The 24790-nt window shown below is 35.5% G+C and overlaps 7 protein-coding genes across 13 annotated transcripts; 4 read left to right on the forward strand and 3 right to left on the reverse strand.

Annotated features, from left to right (window-relative positions):
• The first annotated feature begins 60 nt into the window (after positions 1 to 60).
• On the forward strand, positions 61 to 1069 carry PDCD-5 (programmed cell death 5). The gene is made up of 4 exons (XM_065357617.1): positions 61 to 318; positions 405 to 522; positions 601 to 770; positions 888 to 1069. The coding sequence occupies exons 1-4, from the start codon at positions 253 to 255 to the stop codon at positions 930 to 932; spliced, it is 399 nt and encodes a 132-aa protein (XP_065213689.1). The 5' UTR covers positions 61 to 252; the 3' UTR covers positions 933 to 1069.
• Positions 1070 to 1402: 333 nt separating this feature from the next.
• On the reverse strand, positions 1403 to 3688 carry LOC135840872 (uncharacterized). The gene is made up of 8 exons (XM_065357608.1): positions 3449 to 3688; positions 3038 to 3364; positions 2592 to 2947; positions 2452 to 2525; positions 2301 to 2379; positions 2178 to 2234; positions 1947 to 2107; positions 1403 to 1867 (listed from the first exon to the last, which is right to left on the reverse strand). Exons 1-8 carry the CDS (start codon positions 3576 to 3578, stop codon positions 1771 to 1773), a joined length of 1281 nt encoding a protein of 426 aa, XP_065213680.1. The 5' UTR covers positions 3579 to 3688; the 3' UTR covers positions 1403 to 1770.
• Positions 3689 to 3839: 151 nt separating this feature from the next.
• Positions 3840 to 6470, forward strand: Tmx3 (Thioredoxin-related transmembrane protein 3). The gene is made up of 12 exons (XM_065357609.1): positions 3840 to 4229; positions 4303 to 4360; positions 4422 to 4461; positions 4547 to 4710; positions 4777 to 4963; positions 5035 to 5112; positions 5198 to 5264; positions 5342 to 5522; positions 5597 to 5650; positions 5726 to 5918; positions 5988 to 6186; positions 6261 to 6470. Exons 1-12 carry the CDS (start codon positions 4196 to 4198, stop codon positions 6278 to 6280), a joined length of 1275 nt encoding a protein of 424 aa, XP_065213681.1. The 5' UTR covers positions 3840 to 4195; the 3' UTR covers positions 6281 to 6470.
• A 92-nt stretch (positions 6471 to 6562) lies between these two features.
• Positions 6563 to 8123, reverse strand: Fitm (acyl-coenzyme A diphosphatase Fitm). The gene has a single exon (XM_065357615.1). It carries the CDS (start codon positions 7811 to 7813, stop codon positions 6749 to 6751), a length of 1065 nt encoding a protein of 354 aa, XP_065213687.1. The 5' UTR covers positions 7814 to 8123; the 3' UTR covers positions 6563 to 6748.
• A 146-nt stretch (positions 8124 to 8269) lies between these two features.
• Gp210 (nucleoporin 210) lies at positions 8270 to 15789 on the forward strand. Its single transcript, XM_065357592.1, has 18 exons — positions 8270 to 8566; positions 8644 to 8915; positions 9004 to 9215; positions 9287 to 9427; positions 9500 to 9804; positions 9894 to 10178; positions 10264 to 12499; positions 12584 to 12823; positions 12976 to 13146; positions 13232 to 13417; positions 13496 to 13642; positions 13723 to 13944; positions 14022 to 14271; positions 14348 to 14574; positions 14647 to 14817; positions 14893 to 15031; positions 15110 to 15166; positions 15243 to 15789. Exons 1-18 carry the CDS (start codon positions 8415 to 8417, stop codon positions 15377 to 15379), a joined length of 5550 nt encoding a protein of 1849 aa, XP_065213664.1. The 5' UTR covers positions 8270 to 8414; the 3' UTR covers positions 15380 to 15789.
• Positions 15790 to 15841: 52 nt separating this feature from the next.
• On the reverse strand, positions 15842 to 21292 carry LOC135840868 (tRNA (guanine(37)-N1)-methyltransferase). 7 transcript variants are annotated; one of them, XM_065357604.1, is made up of 5 exons: positions 21208 to 21291; positions 17901 to 19973; positions 16597 to 17754; positions 16194 to 16311; positions 15842 to 16114 (listed from the first exon to the last, which is right to left on the reverse strand). In XM_065357604.1, the coding sequence occupies exons 3-4, from the start codon at positions 17752 to 17754 to the stop codon at positions 16297 to 16299; spliced, it is 1173 nt and encodes a 390-aa protein (XP_065213676.1). In that variant the 5' UTR covers positions 17901 to 19973; positions 21208 to 21291; the 3' UTR covers positions 15842 to 16114; positions 16194 to 16296. The 7 variants fall into 7 exon arrangements, with proteins under 7 accessions (XP_065213676.1, XP_065213675.1, XP_065213674.1 ...); XM_065357603.1 differs by having other exon boundaries at positions 16194 to 16314; XM_065357602.1 differs by having other exon boundaries at positions 16194 to 17754; positions 21208 to 21292.
• A 779-nt stretch (positions 21293 to 22071) lies between these two features.
• CCT2 (chaperonin containing TCP1 subunit 2) lies at positions 22072 to 24779 on the forward strand. The gene is made up of 10 exons (XM_065357596.1): positions 22072 to 22278; positions 22346 to 22519; positions 22592 to 22727; positions 22798 to 22927; positions 22996 to 23198; positions 23284 to 23512; positions 23583 to 23757; positions 23823 to 24000; positions 24069 to 24272; positions 24348 to 24779. Exons 1-10 carry the CDS (start codon positions 22276 to 22278, stop codon positions 24518 to 24520), a joined length of 1605 nt encoding a protein of 534 aa, XP_065213668.1. The 5' UTR covers positions 22072 to 22275; the 3' UTR covers positions 24521 to 24779.
• Positions 24780 to 24790: the final 11 nt, after the last annotated feature.

The following is a 24790-nucleotide window of genomic DNA, read 5'->3' on the forward strand; positions in this document are numbered from 1 at the left end:
AACTCATCTGCGAGAAGCGTTCCGGCGCAGTACGTAGCGGTTCCCTGCACGCCCCCTACCCACTACAGATGTTGATAATCTGATTGATATCAAAATCATCATACACAATGCAAAATACGACTTGCGTAATTTACGTTCATTAGTTCTACGAAATTATAAAGTGATTCATGTATTTTTTAATTTTAAACATCTTAAGGTAGTACAGCGGTTCCCTCTGTATCATAATTGAGCGTCGGAAATCATTGAACCATCATGGGGGATGATATGTTGGACGATATTCGTGCCAGGAGATTGGCTCAACTACAAAATGAATACAAAGTAAGTTAAATTTTCCTTTGTTCAGATCATCTGTATAGATATCTGCGAGTTTACTGTATAATGATTCTACCTACTTCTTATTGTAGGGTCCTGGAGGTTCGGCTACAGATAAAGCCGCAGCTGAAGAGGAACGAAGAGCTACTGCTAATGAAATGAAGAATTCAATGTTAAGTCAGGTGCTAACGCAGGGTGCCAGAGCAAGATGTACGTATATTGTTTCTTATTGATCAAGCAATAGAATTACTTAATCCGAAAGAGAATTAATTTCTATGTTATCTGCAGTGAATACCTTAATGATTGGCAAACCAGAGAAAGGCAAATTGGTAGAGAATTTAATTCTGCAAATGGCTCAGACAGGTCAAATAATGAATAGATTAAGTGAAGAAGAGCTAATTGGTTTATTAGAAAAAGTAAATCAACAATTTGGTAGTAAACAGAAGACCACTGTGAAGGTAAACTTGAAACAAATAACTTCATTGCATTTCATTTTTCAGTTGAACATTCATATTGTACTCCATAGTGATTTTATAGTTGCTAAGTGATAACAAGAGTTCATTTTTCTTTTACAGTTTGATCGACGAAGAGCAGCCCTAGATTCGGACGATGAATTGTAAATACCTGATAAATAACTGTACGTGCAGAATCGAACTGCAAATAACATGAGGGAAAAAACATTGATTGTCTAATTTTAAAATTTTTCTAACTTATTCACGTGTTTAACCTATAAATAAATCAGTTTTGTGTATATCTATTTCGCCTATTTGCTTGGATTTTATTTTGAAATAATTTAATAAAACGCCAAATTACAAACCGATTTACGAACGTGGGTGTAGATTTGAAAATCAAGTATATATGAGTTGTGAGTGGTTCGCAGCGTTGCAGTTCATTTCTATGCGTAAACTGATTGTTCTTGGTTTATTAAATAACTGAAGAGAAAAGGGCATACGATCACAACCAGTGCGTTGAAAATCCCAAGATCATTTTTTGATGTAGATAGAAAACATCAAATCAAATTGATGATCATAATTTTCTAATCTCTAATCGACCAACAACAGCTACAGCTTTGAAAATTATTTCGAATAAATTAATAGAATGAAATAGGTATATTAACATATTACATAAGATAATTCAAAAAACGCATCAGCCATTATGCAAGGCAAGTAAAAAAAAAACCTATATAATATTTAAAAAATTTCATACAAATGATTACATAAACAAAATTTTTAATTTTAAAAGCTAAGTCAATTTTAACAATAAGTTTATCGATTAACATGGTAATTAAATAATAAACGAATACACTGTTTTAAAAGTATAAATATATATGTACTGATAGTAAAAAAAAAAAGGGTACATAAAGATTATCAAAATAAAAGGAAAAACTATAAATCGAATTTGACAAGAAAGGCAAATTGTGTGGAGTTACCAAAATACTGCGTAATATCATCGTGAAATTCAATCATTCTTCGATTCAGGATGTTCTGCAGATGCAATATCTTCATCAGTTATACTGAAATCTGATTTCATTTCACAAATAACACCCATTAATTGCCTGTAACACAAGTTGTTCAGTGAGAAACATAATACGATGTATAAATGCAAATATGCACGATAGAAAAGTAAGAACATACTTCACTAATCTCTCAGAAGTATCAGTCATTTTCTTTATTTTTAAAATTAATTCAGCTTTGGATAACGCAGATTCGTTATTTTTTCCATCTTGTAATACTTTACTTTCAGATCGAGCAGCACCTGGTTCTACTTTTTCTTTCTGTAACTTCAATAGCTCTCTCTGAAACACAAACGGTCATTTAATCATTGATCGTACAGGTGAGAATAAGCTTTCAACTAATATTTTTCACCTTGGATGCTTCTAATTCTCTACGTAGAACCGCCATTTCATCTTCAGATGACTTATTCTGAAATAGAAGGTATAAATAATTGTCGATTCGATAATAAATGAAGAAATGAGTATTAAAAATTACAGTTTGAGTGTTGGCATCACTTGACATTTGCAGTTTTGATATTTCCAATGCCATAACTAAATCTTCTAATTCTTTAATCCTACAAATTAGATATAACATTTTGAGTAAAATGAAAAAAATAATCATTCAAGTATTCGGAAAATTTTACAACCTATCGTCTTTTTTCATCAGTACACTCTGTAATACAGATACTTCATCTCGCAATCGATGGATTTCTTCTCTCAACTAAAAATATCAAAAAATGTAAATCTCCGTCAAAAAAAAAAAGTTCTTTTAGTTTACAGAACATACCGTTGCTATTAAATTACGCCTTTCTAGATTCGAATCAACGCTGGATCCATTATCATTAGTTATAATTCTAGGATCTCGGTGTCGACTAGCCCCATGACCGAGGATGTGCCCATCAGAAAGAAAATCAGGTAAACGTCCACCTGACGCGGCCAATTCTATAGGACTTCTAACATCACCGCAAGCAGATGCGTTACCAGTTTGTGTAGTTAAATCGAATGGTAACGAAGAAGCCTGTGCCGGATGAGGTTCGTCCGAGAGAAAATTTGGCACAGGTAAATCGAGAGGAATTCTATTTCTATTTGATCTGTTAGAAGCTTGCGCCAAGTCTTCATGAAATCGGTGGCTCGAACTGGCAGCTATTTAATAAATGAATAAAAAGATCAGTGTTTAGAGTAATACGTGTACTTGTACACAATGTATAACCATCATACATGTACTACACTTACCTCTGGATGGTTCGCCGGATTCCGGGTTATAAGATTCGTATGGTGTAAAATCAGGCAAAACTTTAGGATTAAAATCGCTGTTGAAATAGATGTGTTCTAAGGCCAAATTATCTTGAACGAAATCTGGTAGAACTGGACTCTCAGGATCTACAGCTGATCCTTCTGGATTTGGTCTTTCTTGACGCGAATAACGATATAAGTCGGGGCAAGCTGAACTAGAGGATGCGGACGATGATGCAGCTCCAGCATCATTTTGTAGAAAATGTCGAAAGGAGATGGGTCCATCTTCTCGACGAGTTTGGCTGCCATCAGGATTCCGACGTTTTCCTACATGATATGATAATTTTTTATAAAGAAAGGTGTAAGGTAAGACGCGGGTAAGGTGATGTTACAAGACAGAATTCTGATTACCTTCCTGCGAATGGTCTCCTAAACCAATGTCCGGCTCTAATCTTACAATGTTGGGAAGATATTCTTCTCTTTGGGTTTCACGATTATCTTCATCGTTTTCAATCGGATTGTTATTACTTTCGTCGGTCATAATTGAAACGCATCCGCTGAACTGCAATTAATTTTTTCTCGTCAAAATGTACGAATTCAAACTTTTAACCTCAACTTACTAGCATCGTCGAAAAAATGATAATGTTATCTTTTCAAAATAGGTAATAACCACTTACCTACCAAATTTATGTAGTTTGTTTACAATCTGGTGCATGTGCAAAACCTCGGTATAGGCAACCTATTCGACATCTCACAAATTTTTCGTTTCGAAGGTGGAAGGAGGGAGGATAGAGGAGAGCTATTCAAAATTGATTTTTTGTAGAATTAAAATTGGATGATGATGTGAACATTCATAAAATTATTGTAAAATATATTTCAATTTTTGCTACATTGTATTCTGAAATAAGTATACTGTTGGAAATTACATTCATCTGAGTGAATTCTTCAAAACCGGTGTGATTGCTTCTCATTTTACTATTTTTTTTTTACAAGAAAATGAAATGTACCCAGATACATTTCTTATCATATTTTGAAATAGTATTATTGAATACGATTGTTATTAAGACGTAAAATTTAGCACTTATTACAATTCCGAATCAATCAATCATTCATTCCAATGTAGCTTTCGTTTAGATTTACTTTCTTGTTCTCTCAATCATGTATATCCAGTCCGGTATTATTTTATTTTTAGGTGAGTCGATTATTTTTTGTACCTTTACCTAGATGTAAATATTATAGAATAACATATTAAAATATTGTTTCAGGGTTCATAGTCAGTTTAGTATCATCGGTGAATCCTCGTGTTTTGGAGTTGAACGAAAGGTAAAACCTCTTCATGATGTACAGATATATGGTCATTGTACTAATCTTTCATTTTTCGCAGATTCCTCGATGTTAAGAAAGATGGGAATTGGTTAGTGATGGTGAGTACTTTTGCCTACGAAGAATACTGTATTGAAAATAACAATTACATACCTAATTGCTTGCTTGATTTGAAAACTATTTCAGTTTTATGCTCCTTGGTGTGCTCACTGTAAACGACTGGATCCGATATGGTCTCAAGTTCAACAAACTCTTCACACAACTAATATTCGAGTTTCCAAAATGGACTGTGTTTCCAATAAAAACGCTTGCCATCTATTAAAAATCCAAACCTACCCAACAATCATGTTGTACGTTATTTCAATGTTCAATGAATATCGTTTAACGCCTGATATTTAATAATTATTTTTCTTTAGTTTGAAAGGTGATCAAGATCAGTTTATTTATAACGGAGACCGTTCGACTGAAGAAATAGTACATTTTACTCTCAGAGTTGCAAATCCACCGGTTAGAAAATTCAATAATGGTGAGCTGATCGATCGACTGAAACGAGAAAAGATAATTTTCTTTTCATATTTGGGAGAACCAAAAGGAGATCTATGGGTAAACAGAAGAGTTGTAGCCTATATTCTCGTATTAAGTGCAATTTTATCGTAGGTATTATCTTTGTGTAGGACTTATATCGTGAAGTTGCTGTCCGATTTCAACCGTATTCTTATTTTTATCACGCTCCTCCATCCATTGCGAAAAAGGTAGGTTATGCAGCTCTTCAAATTTGAGTTTAGATGAAGCTACTCGATTTACGAAACTGTAATCAATTTTTATTAATTTATGCAGCACTTCAAGTCTCATGGAATGCCGGCAATTGTCGTTCATAAGGAGAATAATGTTTATGTTTTTGATGGTGAGTGCTAATCTGATGTGAATTCGTTTTCTGAATTGATGATTTTTTTCTATTTGGTCGTTTTAAATGAATTTCAGAAAGTGAATGGAGTCTCAGTCTGAACCATAGTCTCCATCGCTGGGTTAACGAAGAACGTTTCCCTACGTTTATGAAGATCACACGGCTGAATATCAATTCTCTCATGGAAACGAATAAATTTTTAGTGCTCGCAATAGTTGAAGAAAACAAGGTTCAAGAAATACCTGATCATATGAAAGAGTCAGTGAAAAAATTCTAAGTACGATTATTTTGCTAAAATTTCCAGTAATTTAATTTATGCATTTTATTGACAGGTTCAAAAATATGGTCGAATCAGTGATAAAAAATTACAGGGATAGATTCCACAGGTACACAATTTGAATTGGAACTTTTTGAAACGAAATAATATTTACTTGATTGACAAAAAAATCATTTTTTGACAGGACGTTTCAATTTGGATGGGTTGGAACACCAGATTTGGCAAATTCAATCGCTATGATGAAAGTTCCACTACCTTATTTATTAGTTTTAAATTCGACAACGAATCATCATCATATTCCAGAAGATGAACCGACTCAGCTTACTCCAGAAGCTATTACGATATTTTTGGATTCCATTCAGAATCAGTCTGCCAAGGTAGATTGAGAAATTGATCATTCTCAGTCTCATCATGACTAGATAATTTCAATGTTTTTTTCATTTTAGACGTATGGAGGAAACCATTTCTTCATTTCCCTGTACCGAATGTATTTCGAAGTATTATCCAATTTATCCGAAATGTGGAAAGGAAATCCGGTATTGACTGCGGTAGTTTTCGGATTACCTTTGGGCTTTCTTTCGTTAATATGTTATTCAATTTGTTGCGCCGATATTTTAGATGCTGACGATGAGGAATGCGACGATGGTAAATACATATCTTGGTTTTCTTCATATCAACTGATTTTTGAACGATGTAGTTTTCATTTTTTTTTTGTTTAGGTCATGAAAAGAAAGAGTGAAGTTTGCATATACCAATATGGTTCTAGTCATTAGATATAATAATTGGGGTACAAAGGAAAATATTATATTGTGGAGATGGCAATTATATGGTAATGGTGTTTGCCAATTTAGTGTGTAATGTACTTAATTTAGGAAATGTGTGGTCAGTTTTTATTTATGTATCGTGTAAAAAATTGTTTACGTTCATAACTTGTGTTTGTTTTCTTATCTGAATGAATTCAATTCAATTCAATTCAATTTGTTGGGAAGCTTTTGAAGGAAAAAAACGTGAAAAACAAAAATAAACGCACAAGGTTTATTTATCATGAAAAAACAGCAACAAAATTAAGACAGAACACCTCACAATCAATAACAAATTAGTAACTTAGAATAACAAAAACCGTTGTGTATAATGCATAGTTAACTTGAAGCATACAAAGAAAAAGAAAAAAAATACCCTGAAAAACATAGAATGAATGATTATATTTTTACCGATCACTATTTCTTGATGCTAAAGTTGCAGCCAATGACGGCAAACTGTTTTTTCTACTCAGTGAAGCTCGTCTGTTCATCGGCTGTTTTTCTTCGCTCGTATAATACACGAATAATCCGTCTCCCGGAGCACTGGGAGGAACATTACTGAACTTGAACCATAATTCGTAGGTAAAATACCACGTAAAAATAGCTATAATGCCGCTGAGTAATTTCTCAGGCATCGAATGAAAATATAAAACCGTGGTGAGCAACATGAAATCCCAAATTAGCGAGAAAACAGTCAAAATAATGAACGATACTCGCACGTAAGGTAGAAATTTCTCGTAAGATGAAGCCAGTGTGTTGAAATCATCGGTGTTCAAGTTACGTAAAGGACCAAAATTCGTAAGTGAATTTGTTCGAGCATGTCGTTCATCTCTGATCAAGTTTTGCATATCTTCCCATCCGAGAATCGGACGAGCTTCTTCGATCAGTAACAAATTGCTGTAGATTAAAATAAAAGCATGACCTGAGAGATCAAATCCTTTCCAGCGAAAACCTTTGGAGATGCATTCGTATCGTGTTCGCAGATCTCGTTTATCCGTGCAGTGTCCGTACAATCCTTCGATATATATGAACAAATTCACCCAGAAAAACCAGAAGAATGTTGCTATGGCTAACCGTACAAGATGTTTGTAAATTAACGGTTTCTTACCGCAACAATAGCAATAAGTTGTCATGTAAACGAAAGGAATACTTAAAGCTAAAGTCCAAAACCACCCTAACTTAACAAAATACTGATTCAAAAAATTGGCAGTGTTAGAAAAATACATCTTAGGTACAGGTAAAGTGTCAGCAACGCTTGAAAGTGCGAATAAACAGGTTAAGTAGGCCAGAATTCTTACGTATGTGCTGAAGAATACAATTTTCTTACATAAATGCATTCCAATCATTAGAAAAACGTACTTTATCGACGAAGGATCTGGCAATGGTTTGAGAACTTTCGTCGGCTGTTTTGAGCTCGAGGTTTTGTAGTCGTTGAGCGAATTAGCTCTCGTAGGTCTTCTAGCCGATGACATGATGAAATTTTGAGAAATGAATGTCGAGCACAGGACCACAGGTAACTGATAAGTCGTTTATATGAGACGAAAAGTTGCACTCGCGAATTTTGTTCTGTTCTACATTACATTTTTTTCAAATGGAACACATCGCAAAGCTTTTCAACGGAGATGATTTCTGCCTTTTTCAAAACACCGATGTCGATTTACAAAGTGATCGAGTTCGTTTATTGTATTGAGATAATTACCTCGGAAGGTCCAAGTATCAAAGTTCTATTTTATTTCGTTAGTAATTACTTTTAACCTACACACTACGTGAAATTTAAACTTTTTGAAAAAAAAAATGATAAGTAAAATTTGAAATTTGATAAGGATTTGTTGTCAAAAAAAATTTTGTCGCGTGTCATTTCATTTTTTTTACCAAAATGTTCAGGCATTCAAAAAAACATTCACTCAACTGCATTAAATCGCCATAGTTCCAAGCAAAAAAGATCAAAAAAATTTTGAGCTGAGAAGTTCTCAAAAAATTCAAAAACCGAAATGAACGTTATTCTATACACCGGTTATTTTAATTTTTAATTAAAAGTTCCTATTGAAAATGGTTGTTTAAAAGTTAAGAAAAATGAATTACTTCTTACGAGTGTTAGTTTTAGCTTGTGTGCTTGGCCCTTGTGTGGGATCCAAGTTGAGTTTACCTCGTGTTTTATTACCGCTCTCCAAGTCTTCACCAACGAATTTCACCCTGAAAGTATCGAGCAATGGATGTTATACTTGGTAAGTTAGCCAGTACGTTCTTGCACACCTAGAACGTCCAGTATTCCATACTATGATCTATTAAAAAATGATTTCAGGACGCTGTCAAGATTGGACATTGTACAAATCATCCCACAAGATTTGAACAAAAAGTTGGACTGTTCTTCGGAAGTAATCCTGATGACAATTACCAAGGAATTTATTCGGAACACCGTTATCGTTCTGGTTGAAGAAGTAACTACGAAAGAAGTTCTACGATGCGATGTAATTGTGGATGTCATCTCCTCTCTTCAGATCATCACCAAAACTCGCCAGCTGTACGTTGAAGAATCACCTGAAATTTTCGAAGTGCGAGCTTACGATAAACAAGGTAAATTCGTTGCGAAATTTATATTTTACACTATCGTTTCGATCTTATTTTCGTATTTACGTCTGTATATTCGATTTGTGTATTTCAGGCAACGAATTCTCTACTCTGGAAGGCATTCAGTTTGTTTGGAGTGTTAGTAGTGGTAATGCGCAAGATTTATCGAGCAAAAATGACGTTATACGGTTTATCAATTTTAAGGACTCGTATTATGAAATACCTTCGAAAATTCACGATGTAGATGCTCAAGTTTCCAAAGAGTACATGGTTTTATTAGAAGGCGTTAAAACTGGAACTGCTAATGTGAGTTTTAAAATGAGTGTTTTTTTCATCTTGGTCGAAATAAGTTTTATTCATCTTTTGCTTTCTTTTAGGTTTCTGTTGAGCTGGGTCATCATGAATACCGTAGTGTTCCACCTACCACCGTTCAGTTAAACGTTATCGCGAATCTTCTAATAGAACCTGCTGACTTGTATATTTTGCAAGGCGATATCGCTCATTACAAATTGTTACAAGTAAATATTCGATCATTAGGTACTTAAACTTAGCTCACGTATATTTTTTCTATTCCTTTGAATTCTTATTAGGTGAAAAATGGTCGATTCGTCGAATTACCTTTACCATCAAACCAATATTCGTTAGTCATCGAGGATGAAACAGTTGCTAGGCAGCTACGACCTTGGATCATAGAAGCTTTGAAAGTTGGCGGAACCAAATTGATGCTTTCTGATGTGAACAGTAAAATGTCGCACAAAGAACGAAAAACGTATTTACCTTCGGTGAACTTGAATGTAGTTGTACCTGCTTATATGAGTCTCGTAACATTGCCGAATAATAATTGGATTACCGTACTTTATCAATCAAATACTATTGTCGCAGAATTGTATGATAGGTATGTTTTCATGCTGGTTTTAAAGCTGCATTTTAAAGAAATCGTTGCATTATGTATTTGAAATATTGATATTCAACGTTTATTTTCAGCAATAACCATAAAATCCATACTGGCCCGTACACCGTGATAAAAATGAATATCGAAAACAAATTCAGAGCAACAGAAACGGCGGCAAACGGCAGCTATGTTATCGGGTATCCTGAAGCCACAGGAATAGTTCATGTTCACGTTATATTCAATTCTGTTCGTTCTAATGACCAAAGATTGATCTCGTTCAATGAGTTACACGCAGAAGCTGATCTCACTGTGTATGATCCCTTAGCCATCAATCCGTCTGAAATTCGGATACCATGGGATGCTGAAGAATCTCCCAAGTAAGAAACCTACCATTTGCGAAACTCCTAAAAACTAACACGTGCTTTGAAACGAGACCTAATTCACTATCTCAAATATTTTCAGATTGAATTATCCGTTACACGTGACCGGAGGCGACGGTTTGTACCAGTGGAGCATTTCCGATACTCATATTGCAATCGTTACGCAGGCGGGAATCGTTAAACCGAAAAGTATCGGTCGTACAAAAGTCACCGTTTCGTTGCCTAAAAATCCAGCTTTACAGGCCTCAGCTGGAGTACTCGTTCAGCCTCCTTCTAAGCTGGTCATCGTGCGTAGTACAATCGACGGAGAAATTGGCTCACCCGTATTTTTGGCTGTTGCCTTATTCTATAGTTTCGAAACTTCGACCGGTATTAGGAAATCCGCGCTATTCACCAACTGTACAGGATTCCCATTCGATATAAACATTCACAGTGGAGACTTCTACTATAATTCGAGTAGCCACGCTGTAACTCCATCAGATGCGTGTACCACTTTGGGCATCATTGGCAAAGTAGCTGGTAGTACTTCGGTGACAGTATCGTATCGTGCCGAAAACCAGATTTTACAAGACTCGGTTACCATAGCAGCCTACGAACCTTTACGTGTATTGAGTCCGGATACTGGCAAAACGGTGCTATCAGTTGGAGCCCAGAGATACGTTGTCTTTGAAGGTGGTCCTTCCAGAAACAGTAAAGGCCATAAGGTCGATATAGATAGCGATAAAAGTGTAATGGCCATTGAACAAACGTACGACGGAATCAACAACAAACGTATTTTCTTAGTAACGTGTCAAAATCTCGGCAAAGGATTCATCTCATTACTAGAAAAAAGTTTGGTGGACATGGATGGATTATCAGTTCCGGTGAAAAAACAAGTCCATATCGAGTGTTCAAATCCGACAGCTTTTGCTTTATCAGCCGATATTTTGGATAAAAATTCAGCTTGTCCGATTGTATTCCAAGATGCGAATACCGTACTGAATAATAAACCGATCATCGTACGAATTAGTGTTACAAACAATCAAGGCGAAGTGTTCGATAACGCAACAAGTCTGGAAGTAAAATGGGCACTATCAGACGAAAGTCTCGGCGAAATAAATTTCCAAGACGCGATTAAATTACAAGAAGATATCAAACCGAACTACAAGCTACCTTTGTACCATTATCAAATCATCACGCCATCCTCTAAAATCGGATCTTTAATTGTTACTGCGAGAATAATGAATTATAAGAAATCCTGGCTCCAAACACTCAGTATCAACTCGGATGAGAAAACGTTGAAGATAAAGGATTTGCGTGAGACTTTGACCCTCAAATTGGTCGATAACGTACGTATATCGCCGCCATTTATATCGTTGTATAATTATCCGGAAAACGTAGCGGTATTCCATATCAGTCACGGTTCGGGATTCTACAATATCACATCGGATGCCGGTAAAGCTGCTCAAATTAATTTTTCCGAAATTTCCAAAAGTGTGGAAATCGTGCCATACTTACCAGGCACGTTCAAATTGAAAGTAAAAGACGAATGTTTCAACTCCGAGTCAGTCAGCGCCGAAGTACTCATCTTGACCGTATCTCAAATTAACGTCGACGTACAAGATAAAGTTGAAAAAGGAAAAACTATCAAAGCTTATTTGACGTTGATTGATTCCGAAGGTAACATCGTATCTAAGAAGGATCTTCTAAACGTTAAACTAGAATCCGATACGAATATTGTTCATGTAAATTGCGATACCGTCGAACGTTCTAGGATAATTTGTACGATCCGAGGTCTAGAATTAGGATTTGCCAATCTAGTATTCACTTCGGGATACGGCGAATCGATTGTACGTAGTAAATCGATCGGTATCCAGGTTTATCCGCCTTTGCAAATTTTTCCCAAGAATACGACCCTTATTCCGGGAGCTTCGATACAACTTGAAGCGAAAGGCGGTCCTCAACCTCACTGCGTTATTGAGTTCAGCGTCTCGAATAATATCATTAAAATTGACAACGCCGGCAACGTGATCGGTAAAGAGATCGGAGAAACTATTGTGACTGGAAACGCTGTTGAAATACAAGCAAACGGAGATAAGACTGTGTATTCTAGCAGTAAGGTCGTGATATACGTTGTTCATTTGGAAGGTATCCGCATACAGACTCCTATAACCACCATCAAAAGTAACGCAAAGGCGCCTATTTGGGTTGAAGCGATCCCGTATCAAATTTCACCTCTAGTTTTAGCTTCGGTAACTCCGCCATTATCTTTCAAATGGGATGTATCGTCTCCCGATAGCGTTGTTTTGGAGCATATTTTCCAGGATACCGGTGTAAAAGTAAGTTTGTGTCGAATCGTGTTCGAGAAAAGGTATTTTTTTCCATCGAATTCGTACTAATGTGAATATTTTCTGTACTTTTAGGTTTCTGACAGCGATAAAGTATCGATGAGATTGAAATCTCTCAAAAAAGGAAACGTAGTCATTTCTGTCAACGTGACAACGCCTCGAAGTATTCGTAATATAGCTAGCGACGGAAGACATGTTTTCTTCGATTCCATTACGGTTAAAGTATTCGATGAATTGTTAGTTTCTAACCAAGATCGCAGTCCGGTGTTGTTGCCTCCGGTGACCAATTATGATTTGAAGACCAACAAAGACAAGGTGCATACAGAATAATCGTAATTCATGTATAATATTTTTGGACTGGATTCAACAGTTCAATTCTATAAACCTTTTGATGAGTAACTTGACGTATATTCATGTGTATTATTCCATCGTAATGTTTTCATTGTAATCTGTTTCTTTCAAACCAGCTGTCACGAGTATTATTTGCAAATAACGCTCATTCTTGTGGCCGAACATCTGTTTTTGACGTAAATAACAAAGGAGTGGTGTCCACGTCGAATGTATATGGTGTGGATTGTTTAGCAGTAACTTCGATCGAAGAAGAGGAGATATCTCAAAACGCTTTGATTTGCGTAGAAGTACGTATCGTCGTAGTAGTGATGATTTTCAAGTTGAGATGAATATTTCGTACTATTTCTCATTCGAAATTTCTCATGTTCGCAGGTTTTACCAGTTAAATACATGATGTTGAGTGTAATCCCTGAATTACAAGTCGATCCTGAAATTTCTATTTATGGTTTACCTAAAGGAGTACGATTACCGTTTGAAATAACTTATCACGATAATTACGGTCGTCAATTCGCATCGACTAAAAATGTAGCCGCCTTTCAACTGAGTAAAATTGACAAAGTACGTGAAACTTTTCTCCGATTAGATAAATAGAAAAAGATACATCATTGTAATAACATTTCGATTTTTTCCCATTAGATTAGAGTATCTGAGATCGAAAATAATAAAATTTATGTCGATTTATTGGATTACGGTTCGACGATATTGAAACTGTACGACGAAGATGAGTCATTGATGCCGGATTTCGTTAGAATAAACACAGTTCCCTATATTCAACCTGATAAAGTGAGCAGTATTTCATCTAGGTGTAGATTTTCTCAACTTGACATTTGGAGATTTTCTAATCGCGAATAATTTAATTACAGGTGAAGATGGTAGTCGGTGACGTAATATGTTTCAACGCTCCTGCTATTACCGATGAAGGCTCGATCTGTATGTGGAATACAAGCAACGAGAATGCTTTGGCGATAAACAAATGGACCGGTTTAGCGGTGGCCAAATCGGAACAATCTAACGTCATTGTTTCGTACCAATGCAGTAACGATGTGAAAATTATCACCACAGCTGACATATACGCGTTGCAAAAAGTAATTATTTTTTCGTATCCTTGTCATTACGCTGAACGATCAAACGATGCTGATTTTAATTCTCTTCAATTATCTAGGTTGAAATCGTATCTAATAAAGTTGAGAATATAAGCAACAACGGTAAACGTTTCGTTGTTCCTTTGCGATTGCTGAACAGAGCTGATAATTCAGATATCGACGAGAAAATTAAACAGTTTTCGAAGAATTGCCCCAAGAGTGATAGTGCATTTTATCCATACGAATGTGAAATCAAATTCAACGAAGGTTTCACCGCGTTCGATATAAGCAGCGTTTTCAAAACGTATCCTCATTTTGATATTACTAATGGTAAGTGTACCTCATCTATGCCTTTTTAAAATTTTGATTATTGAAGAAACTGAATCGAAAATGTTGCTATGTTTAGGACACTCTTGCGTAATTGAATCGGCCAGTGTTAACACGCCTCAGTTGAGTAAAATCGATGCCAAAGTAACCTTGAAGGTTACATGGGGAAGATATCACACTGTAACGACAATCATTCCGTTCAAACCCGCTATATTTTTCGACTCTGAGAAGCTCGTGATTAACGATGAGAAACCTACCGATTATATTCGTTTGGTTGGATCACCCTCAGTATTGAATAACGTTCAAGTAGGTTAACTAAATCAAGCATCTACTCGTTTGTAAAAATAAGCTTTTAATTGTTACATATTTATTGTTCAGATTGTACCGTCGAACGCCAAGTTCATCGCAGTTAGAGAAGAAACCGATGAGATCGCAAATCTCGCCAAATTCGCCGTGTACGTGAAACCGGCCTTTTTGAAAGATGCTCATTGTCCCTCAACTGACCTTAGCGTTACAGTCGTATCGGAATTGACTAATCAAAACGTGAAGGTGAGATTATATTTTTGAAATGGTGAAATAGTATTGTATTATGTTCTCGAGTAATATATCATTTTCGTTTCACAGATTCCTATCAACGTCAATGTGAACGCGGAACGTTACGCTGTGCCGAGTGATTTGAGTGAAACGGTGACTCACTTTATGGAAGATCACTCATTCAAGGTGTTCGTAGGCGTTATTGTAGGTCTTATTATTTACGTGGCAGGTAAGTTGACTAGGTTTTGAGAAGAAATTGAAATCATTTCGTCGGAATTGAAATTCTAATTGTTTGTATGTTATTTAGCTATGAAAATATTCAACAGAAAAAGTGTAGACGATGCTAGAGATGTAACATTCAGATGTGAGTATGAAAAACTTGATTATTGATTTTTTTTTATCTCCGAATTGAATTCTAAATCGAGTAATTTTTTCTACAGCTTTAGATATGTCTCATAATCGTAGCCATTTGTCGGATAGTTCTCCTCCTGGATTATATAGATATTCGAAACCGAGTTTAGAACAAATGCAAATGATGTATAATCGATCACCGACCAAGATCTCAAGAAGGCATTAGAAAAAAAATCATCATTCTTTTATTTTTATGTATAAGTATATTTCGTTTTGTTTCGATGACTTGGAAAAAGTATTATTCGGTTGTGCAGCTGTAACCATGAACTACGTTGTGAATGCTCCTCGAACATGTTTCCAAAATTAGTACTTAAGTTGTGCCTGATGAAAAATAATTTGTGTGATATATTTTTAAGCGGTAAGTATTTTCTCTTAATTATTTAAGAGTTATCTTCTTCAAATTGAAGAGAGTTTCTTAACTATGTTTTTTTGTAATCGAGTCACATTCTACAAGTTTTATATTAAGATTTGCGATTATTGTTTTGTTCATAAGGTGTTCTTTGTTTTTTGTAAAAAAAAAAAAAAATAAGTATGATTTTTTTCGTGTATAATTATAAAACCTTTTTGACGGTGTTAGTCGTATTTTGTTATTTAAAAAACTAAAGCTGTGAAAATTCAAAGAATGAAATAACAAAGTGCATTAACTTTTATTTAAAAAACCTTATAATAATTACATGATAATGGGAAATCACATTTTGAAAGAATTTAGTACTTCTAACGCTTGCTCGCAATTTTTTTCCATTTCTTTGAACTTTTCTATTTGCTCAGCTTTTGAAGGAGCGGTAACTTGAGCTATTTTCACGGTTTCAGTTTTTGGTTGAGGTGTTCGTCGGATTTCGTTACTCAAAGCGAATAATTGTTGATCAATGGATTCGATTTTTTGTTTATTTTGTACCGATATCTGCGAACGAAAAAAGAGAATTAGAATCTTAATTGACAAGTGAGAAGATGAATGCTATAGACGACGATCTGATTCTTACATTTTTCAAACGTGCCGCGTCCAAGGATTTGAATTTATGTTTCGCTTTGGCGCTACGACTATCGGAAACTTTGAATACGTTTTTAGATTTCTGATTCTTTGATTTACCCATTTGTCAGCTGCTAAAATATGTACATTAGGTTATCCAAATAGGTAGTCGAACAAGACATTGTAGTACGTATTAATAATTTATTACTAAATGTAATCTAATGATATCGCTAACACAAAGTAACACGTTAATAATGAACGTCCATTTCAGAAGACAATTCGTTATCTAGACGTAATTTTTTCTCAGAGATTTGATCATCTGAGCCGATGCTTGCACGTTTATCACTGGATAATATTTCTTTAGTCAAGACAAATGAAATCCGCATCATTTCTTTTTTAGGAGAAACATTTCTCACCGGAAACACATTTTCATTTTCAATACGATATTTCAGCGTTGCTTCGACCAACGATTTAGCAGCATCTTTGGCATCCGCGTTTTTCGGTACGAAGCAATATAAATGTACAACGGGTAATAATTGATCGGGATAGGAAGACAGTTCATTTCTAGTAAATAATCCGATAAAATTAGTCAAAAACGTATACGCGATAGCAGGAAGATTCATAGTGATGTGAATGGAATACGGTTTGGCAGGATTGAAATTCTGAGAACGTCGCAGCATATCTTGTTTCACATGTTGTTTGATAAAATCCGCTCCGTCTTTATTGAAAATTTCCAATCCTAGTTTCACTTTATTGATATATTTGTTACGTTGTAAATATTTACACGATTCGGGATTCGCATCGTTGGCTAATACGATGCAGCCTTTTTTTGCAGCAGGAATCGCGAAAGGTCCAATTCCACAGAATACATCGTAAAGTACATCTCCTTTGTTTAGTTTACTAACAATTTCATGATGTTCTTCGTGTAATCGAGAATTCCAATACACGGTTTTGAAATCCAATTCGAATTTACATCCGTTTTCATTAACAACTGTACACAAATCGTCGCTACCAGCTAAAACTTCCAAGTTGAACGTTCGGTAAACGTTATCGATGCTTTGGATTTTATTCACAACGCTTTCGCAATTCTTCACCTTTTCTAGTAACACTTTGCCTATGACGTGTTTATACGGTAGAAGCTCGGGTTTCAAATTCACGTGAATGATTTTACCAGTTTGAGTGAATCCGGAAAACGCCGTATTCTCAGGAATGATGCAATTTATGACTTCGTGCGTGCTCCAGTTATCGTAACCTATGGTGATCTCTCGATAAACAAGATTATCGGGTGTTAGACCATAATTACGTAGTAATTCCCGATGCTTGTCATCGAAGGACTCGAAATCCTTTACGAGATTAGGATCCAAGTAAATCAACTTCCTTCCCGAATCTGGATCGTCGTAAACTTGCTTGATTTTGTCCATTTTTAGAAGATAACGCTTTACGGTGTTGATAACTGAATGAACCAAATTAACATCTATGCTGAGAAGTGGTACTTGGATTTTTTTCAAAAATTTGTCTTTATCGAGTTCTTTCATGCCCCGAATACATGCTGGAGGTGATGTTATTTTCTCCATCTGAAATGAAAAGCGGTTCTATTGTCTTTTCTTATAACGGAAATGTAAACACCGGCGAGAATGACCAGTTCATTGAGATTACAGTTACCTCTCGATAGTTACGATATAATTAGCGATGTAAGCACAAATTGTCTTTATAAACTTACTTTTTTGACGTATTGTAGCTGGATGAGAATTATATTTGCATAATTTTACGTTATACAAGATTACTATTGCGAAAATTTGTTTAAACGAGAATAATAAAATTCATACTCGAAGAATGAAGAAAGCAAAGCAAAATTTGTTCTGTTATCAGTGTCATCAGACGCTCCACGTGGTGCTGAACGAAAATGGTGGGAGGCCAGTGTAGGAAACATATTAACAATTAACGAACAATTAATAACGTTTATTATAAAAAAAATAACAAGGAATATAATTATTACATCTTAACGCTTCGAATATCATAACAAGAATACTCGTACATCACGTACACACGAGGAGAGAGACACAACGAGCGTAATTACCGGGAATTACCCGTGAGGTTTACCACACTCGGCCATTCTGCAGTGTGTGTTGTCCTCAACACACCGATTCACGCACTTTTTACGAAATTTCGGCGAACGCAACTCCGGGGAAATGGTACAATTTTCCTCCGAAAAACAAAAACGACAATTATCGCGCTTATCACTAACAATAAACGATTTTTCACGAACTGGTTTTCGCTTCCTTTTCCGATTACGAACACGAATTTCACTCTTTTCAGCAATTTTGCCGGCGTTTTCGACTCGAACGAAGTTGACAGACGTTTCAACGATGTTACACGGCGATTTTTTGGCACTAAACACGACACTATTTTCGTTTAACGACACACGATTCGCCTGTGTGATGATAAATTGATCTTTCCACTTGATCATCGCAACATTCGGGTTTTCGATCCAAGAACAGCCAATGACGAGAGGAACAGGTAACGCATTATCACGGAGGATTAGAATTTCCGTTTCGGGTACTGCCACACCATCGACTGAGACCGTACCTACGATTTTACCAAGTACTTCCGATCCGTTTTCCAAATTACCAACGCCGAAAATTCTCGTATTCGAAGGGGGTTGAATAGTTTCGCACAGGGTGACTGCAGTTGACGCTCGCATCACACATACGCTACTACCATTATCGATCAACGCTCCCGAAATCGTTTTTCCGTTGATAACAGCCGTTTTCACATATTTTTCACGATCAACACCTAACGCTGTATTGACCAGAAGGACGGATTCGGACTTTTTCGTTTCAGGATCAGGAACAACCGGTTTTTCGTTTTCACTTTCAGCAACGTCAGGTTTCGATTTACTAGATTCAAATTCACGAAGTCGTTTGCTCCAATCGGCAGCTTTCGAATAATCGTAAATACGTAGATAATTCGCCATATCTTCGGACTTAAACCCAGCACAAACAGCATTTTTCGATTCTGCAACGGATGCACCAACATCTTTAGCTAAACGCAGCTTATCGAAGATGTATTCGATTGATGATTCGTTATCTTGTTGACATCGCGCGGAGAAACGTTCCCACTTGTCAACCACGTTTCCATCATCTTCGCCAATAAACGTTTCCCAAAAACAACTTCGAAAATCGGACCACGATTTGATATCGTCCGCATTGAGTAGATACCAACTTTTGGCTGCTTTCGTAAGTAATCGCTTCGCAGTTTCCAGCTTTTGTAGTTTATTCCAACCACCGATCAGGCCTTGATTTTCGACGCTTTTCAACCATTCTTTTGCTTCAGTAGCAGACACCTCACCCGTAAACTTCGATATTTCCGGCAGTAGCACTGCGCTGCTAGCTGCTTGGACGATTTCGCTAACGGTATTCATTGAGAGGTCCACTTTCGATGGAGAAAAAGGTGGCGATTGATTTCGTTTCGTTTTGACCATGCTTTCGGCAGAAATCGCGAACAACACACAAAAACACACTTTCAATTATTCAAAACACTTCGTTGACGCACATTCGACCACTTCTGAAATATGTAGGAAACATATTAACAATTAACGAACAATTAATAACGTTTATTATAAAAAAAATAACAAGGAATATAATTATTACATCTTAACGCTTCGAATATCATAACAAGAATACTCGTACATCACGTACACACGAGGAGAGAGACACAACGAGCGTAATTACCGGGAATTACCCGTGAGGTTTACCACAGCCAGTGACGAGGAGGGGAAGTTGGGTCTGCATTTCTGCAAAAAATTTCGCGATTTTTAAATTTTGAAAAAGTTAAACTGTATTTTCCTTTCATTTTAATTTCATTTTTAATTTTAATTTTACTACACATTTTTATAAACACCACGTAACATTTTTTGACACCTTTCTCACGTTGCTGTTTTTATACTTCTCATTCTCATATCTCATCACTAATGAATGAGAATGATTTTGAATTTTGATTCTGAATTTGAAATTTAATACATACCCCAAAATTCGTAGCACATTGCCTGGGCTTGAATTCAGCCATTCCCTGAGTGAATGTTAAATCTCAAAAATTACCAAGCTACGAGTGATTGACATTTCAAGTTTCAACAAAAAGATTAACAAGCATCGTAATAATTTTGCCATCAGAATTCGAATGCTTGAAATCAGAAATGAAACTCTAAAGTAAGAAAGCTACCTAGGGTAGGGAGTATTGTATTCCAACTCGTACAATTTTTTTTTTTGAATCGAACAAAGATAGATCGAAGAGTAGGTATACAAAAATGTATCACCAGCCAAAATTCCAAATGCTGAATGCATTTTGGTGAATTTTTGAAAGTTAAAGAACCCAAAAATAAGAAAAAAATCAAATTTACTATATTAGGTAGGTGCTCTGTAGAGCTGAAATTCAAGATTTACTCAATTTTTGATTTTTGACCCACCAAATCGAATGGAAACGGCTTCGAACCGTTGGAGTACCTCTGTCCTCTACCTACCTATGTAGTTTTGGAGCCTTCAGCAGATTTTAGAAATTTGAAAATTATCTAGTTGCTACCGAATGTTGATTTGTATTTGTAAGGGGAATCGCTTGAACCGAAATTGGCGAGATTTTCCTATTTCAAAGAAAATCTATTGAAGAAGAGTATGTTCCAAAGGCCAATTTAATATACCCTCCTTCAAGTTTTAACCAAAATTTCAAGTGTAGAGAAGAGACACATTTTAAAAATTTTGATGAAGATTACAGCTTTCTAGGAATTTGGTGACATTTTGATATATTTTTCTCATTTTTGGTTCAATGTTTGATTATTAAAAATTCACCAAAAAATAAAAATCGAAAAAAGCACTCCAACTCCTGAAATTTTGGCTGGTGGTATATTTTTGTATACTCTTTTGGTCTAGCATGTGTTGGGTTCAAAAATTGCGCATTGCATAATAATTTCTCAATCGTTTTTCTTATTGAAAACTAAGTGCGAGTAAATTAAATAAGTAGTTTGCAGAGGCACTCACTGTTTCATTTGTCTTTTCATTCGTAACTTTTCCTGTATTTATGATTAAAGTAAACAAAACTATCAAACGTGATATTACGTTAGTCAAAATGAGTGACATGACTCCCTGAAATTTCATAAATCAAGATGTTCATAAATAAAATAAAACGCAATAAATGATACATACATTTATCATCTGTATATTTAAAATTTTATGATGGAGATAATCTGAAGCATTCGTTAATCATTGCTTAGGCTTCGGCTAGTCTATTAGCTAAAACATAAGCTAGGTATATACGTATTAATTAAGTAATTATGAACTGAAAATTAATTACAAGTTACAACTTTATGATAATCAGTACAGCGAAGCCGAAGAGCATATTACAATACAAATACAAATACAAATAATTTTTACACAATCAAATCAAAATGTTTATGGATTACGATTACGAATTTCGCTGATTATTTTGGTTTCTTTCATTCAATGAAGATTGAAGATGTCAGAATTTCTTCGTGTTCTCTCACTTTCTACAGATTCTTTTCTTCGAGTTCATTTTTATTTTGAAACGCTGTTTCTTTTATTTTCTAATCAATTTAAAAGTTTTAAGTTGAAAACTAACCAGCAAGCAGCAACTGAACCCTCAAATTATGTTTGAAATTGAAATTTGAAGAATATTCCAAATTCGAATAACAAATTTTTTATTTTGTCAAAAAAATTAATTTTTTTTTTTTTTTGAAAAATGAGCGGCGATCTGGATCAAATGTTACCATTCAGAACACCGAACGTGAAAAATTACTATAATCAGAACTATTTTTGTTTATAAGTTCGCAACATTGATAAAATTGAATGAAAGAAACCGGTCGCAAGTCCAAAAAATAACAAACCAATGGATGCGAACTGCACATTATTGAAGAAGTTGAAGTGAATAAGGAGTTTACGAAACCTTACGTTACACCTGTTAGTAAAACAGTTTTAATCGAACAATTAAAGTATTTATATTTTAAATATAATAAATATTAATTCAACACCTGCGAGGAACCGTTCAGGTCTTCATAAATCTACTTTCTTCAACTCTCCGTCAAACTCACAATGGTATGTATGCAAAGCATGATTTTCCTAGTGTTGAGAGTATCAATTAATTCTAAAATCATTTTTCTAGACTTCGTTAAACCCAGTACGTGTTTTAAAACAAGAAGCCGAAGAAGAAAAGGCCGAAACAGCCAGGTTATCAAGTTTCGTCGGCGCCATAGCTGTCGGTGACTTGGTCAAAAGTACTCTTGGACCTAAAGGAATGGATAAAATTTTAGTTTCGATGGGACGTAACCATGGCCTAGTAAGATGAAACAATTTCTCTATTCATCCTTGTCGTATTCTATTCTTGTTATACTAACATATTTCTCTTCAGGTCGAAATCACGAACGACGGTGCCACCATTCTAAAATCAATCGGTGTAGATAATCCGGCCGCTAAAATTTTAGTCGATATGGCTAGAGTTCAAGACGACGAAGTAGGAGATGGAACTACTTCGGTCACAGTATTCGGTAAATTGATCTCTTTACTTTGATGACATTTATTACTCGACATATTGTGTACTACTTTGTGTAATTCCAGCTGCCGAATTATTACGCGAAGCTGAGAAATTAGTGGCTCAAAAAATCCATCCTCAAACTATAATCGCTGGTTGGAGACGAGCTGTGCAAATCGCGTTAGAAGCTCTATCAAGAAATTCTTTAGATAATAGGTATGTTGTAATGTGGCTATAATATGGTTTTAGTGGTGGAATTTTTGTTAATTTTCATTTTTACTTAGCGGTAATAACGAGAAATTTGAAGAAGATTTACTCAACATTGCTCGCACAACTTTAAGTTCAAAGATTCTTTCCCAGCATAAAGAACAATTCTCCAAACTTGCTGTGCAAGCTGTTCTCCGTTTAAAAGGTTCCGGCGATCTATCAGCCATCCAAATAATTAAAAAGAAAGGCGGTTGCCTAGAAAATTCGTTTTTGGACGATGGTTTGTTTAAATTCTTGTTTGCAATTCAAATCTATCGCGTAATTCTTCGATGGTAAATTGATAATACTTATTTTATATTCGTTAGGTTTCTTACTCGACAAAAAAATCGGCCAGCATCAACCCAAAAGAATTGAAAACGCTCGTATTTTGATCGCCAATACTCCCATGGATACCGATAAAATTAAAGTATTCGGATCCAAAGTGAAAGTCGACTCGATGGCTAAAATAGCCGATATTGAATTAGCCGAAAAAGAGAAAATGAAAGATAAGGTTAATAAAATCTTGAAACACAAATGCAACGTATTCATCAACAGGTAAAATAAGATTTTTTAGACGTTTTAAATCCTCGAAAGTCAATCTTTCTAATATTAATGTATTTTGTAGGCAATTGATTTACAACTACCCGGAACAATTATTCGCCGATGCCGGTGTTATGGCTATTGAACATGCTGATTTCGATGGAGTCGAGCGTCTTGCGCTTGTAACCGGTGGCGAAATCGTTTCCACGTTTGATGATCCCGAACGTGTAAAATTGGGTCAATGCAGCTTAATCGAAGAAGTACGTTACAATGTTTGAATTATTTCTTAAACTCAGATTCCGATTGTAATCCTACTCCATTTTAGGTTATGATTGGCGAAGATACTTTATTACGGTTTTCCGGAGTTCAATTAGGCGAAGCTTGTACTATTGTGATTCGTGGTGCTACTCAGCAGATCATCGATGAAGCCGATCGTTCTCTCCACGATGCTCTTTGCGTACTGGCTACTACAGTTCGCGAAACCAAAGTTGTATTCGGTGGTGGTATGTTGGAAATTATCAAACGTCAACTCCCCTTTATTTATCTTGTGATTAATCGCGAATTCTTACAGGTTGCAGTGAGATGTTGATGGCATGCGCTGTCAACGCTGAAGCGGCTAAAACACCGGGTAAAGAAGCTGTGGCTATGGAATCGTTCGCTTTCGCTTTACAAATGTTACCTACTGTTATTGCCGATAATGCTGGTTACGATTCGGCTCAATTAGTCAGCGAATTACGAGCTGAACACACGTGCGGAAATAATACCGCTGGATTAGGTTTGTTGAAAGTAATCATTTATAATTTTATCGTAGTGGACATTTTTTTTGAAAACCAATGTTGATTTCTTTCAGATATGGAAGTTGGAAGAATCGGTTGTATGAAGAAATTAGGTATTACAGAATCATTCGTAGTGAAACAACAAATGCTTCTGTCCGCTTCTGAAGCTGCCGAAATGATCCTTCGTGTTGATAATATCATAAGAGCTGCGCCTAGAAAACGTGTCGCTGATCGTGGTCGATGTTAAAATTATTGCTGCCGTTTTATTTTTTACTAAAATTAAGAACGAACTAATTGTATTTAACATTACTTCACATTCTTACTTGTTTAAATCCTGTTTTTACATCCCAGATTTATTTAACATTATTTATTTAAGCCTTCGCGTCGAAACCGTCGTATTTCTTCGTAAGCAAATAATTTTTATACAAAATTTCCGTTTTTTTTTTATTTTTAAAAATTATATTTTGTATTAATTTCCTGCAAATAGATAAATTCATCGAAAAGTATGTTTTCTGTA

This window comes from Planococcus citri, chromosome 3, assembly GCF_950023065.1.
Source record: "Planococcus citri chromosome 3, ihPlaCitr1.1, whole genome shotgun sequence".
Lineage (NCBI taxonomy): Eukaryota > Metazoa > Arthropoda > Insecta > Hemiptera > Pseudococcidae > Planococcus > Planococcus citri.

What these genes read in the sequence shown, in the direction of transcription:
- PDCD-5 (XM_065357617.1), top strand. Translation starts at nt 253, where the DNA reads ATGGGGGATGATATGTTGGACGATATTCGTGCCAGGAGATTGGCTCAA. An exon ending in GCAGGGTGCCAGAGCAAGAT is followed by an intron (nt 523 to 600) that starts GTACGTATATTG and finishes TGTTATCTGCAG; the next exon opens with TGAATACCTTAATGATTGGC. An exon ending in AACAGAAGACCACTGTGAAG is followed by an intron (nt 771 to 887) that starts GTAAACTTGAAA and finishes TTTCTTTTACAG; the next exon opens with TTTGATCGACGAAGAGCAGC.
- LOC135840872 (XM_065357608.1), bottom strand. Translation starts at nt 3,578, where the DNA reads ATGACCGACGAAAGTAATAACAATCCGATTGAAAACGATGAAGATAAT. An exon ending in AGGAGACCATTCGCAGGAAG is followed by an intron (nt 3,365 to 3,448) that starts GTAATCAGAATT and finishes CATATCATGTAG; the next exon opens with GAAAACGTCGGAATCCTGAT. An exon ending in GTGATGCCAACACTCAAACT is followed by an intron (nt 2,235 to 2,300) that starts GTAATTTTTAAT and finishes CTTCTATTTCAG; the next exon opens with AATAAGTCATCTGAAGATGA.
- Tmx3 (XM_065357609.1), top strand. Translation starts at nt 4,196, where the DNA reads ATGTATATCCAGTCCGGTATTATTTTATTTTTAG. An exon ending in GTTTTGGAGTTGAACGAAAG is followed by an intron (nt 4,361 to 4,421) that starts GTAAAACCTCTT and finishes CATTTTTCGCAG; the next exon opens with ATTCCTCGATGTTAAGAAAG. An exon ending in ATACCTGATCATATGAAAGA is followed by an intron (nt 5,523 to 5,596) that starts GTCAGTGAAAAA and finishes TTTTATTGACAG; the next exon opens with GTTCAAAAATATGGTCGAAT.
- Fitm (XM_065357615.1), bottom strand. Translation starts at nt 7,813, where the DNA reads ATGTCATCGGCTAGAAGACCTACGAGAGCTAATTCGCTCAACGACTAC.
- Gp210 (XM_065357592.1), top strand. Translation starts at nt 8,415, where the DNA reads ATGAATTACTTCTTACGAGTGTTAGTTTTAGCTTGTGTGCTTGGCCCT. An exon ending in TGAAGACCAACAAAGACAAG is followed by an intron (nt 12,824 to 12,975) that starts GTGCATACAGAA and finishes CTTTCAAACCAG; the next exon opens with CTGTCACGAGTATTATTTGC. An exon ending in TCTTATTATTTACGTGGCAG is followed by an intron (nt 15,032 to 15,109) that starts GTAAGTTGACTA and finishes TATGTTATTTAG; the next exon opens with CTATGAAAATATTCAACAGA.
- LOC135840868 (XM_065357601.1), bottom strand. Translation starts at nt 19,661, where the DNA reads ATGGTCAAAACGAAACGAAATCAATCGCCACCTTTTTCTCCATCGAAA.
- CCT2 (XM_065357596.1), top strand. An exon ending in AAATTCGTTTTTGGACGATG is followed by an intron (nt 23,199 to 23,283) that starts GTTTGTTTAAAT and finishes TATATTCGTTAG; the next exon opens with GTTTCTTACTCGACAAAAAA. An exon ending in AAATAATACCGCTGGATTAG is followed by an intron (nt 24,273 to 24,347) that starts GTTTGTTGAAAG and finishes GATTTCTTTCAG; the next exon opens with ATATGGAAGTTGGAAGAATC.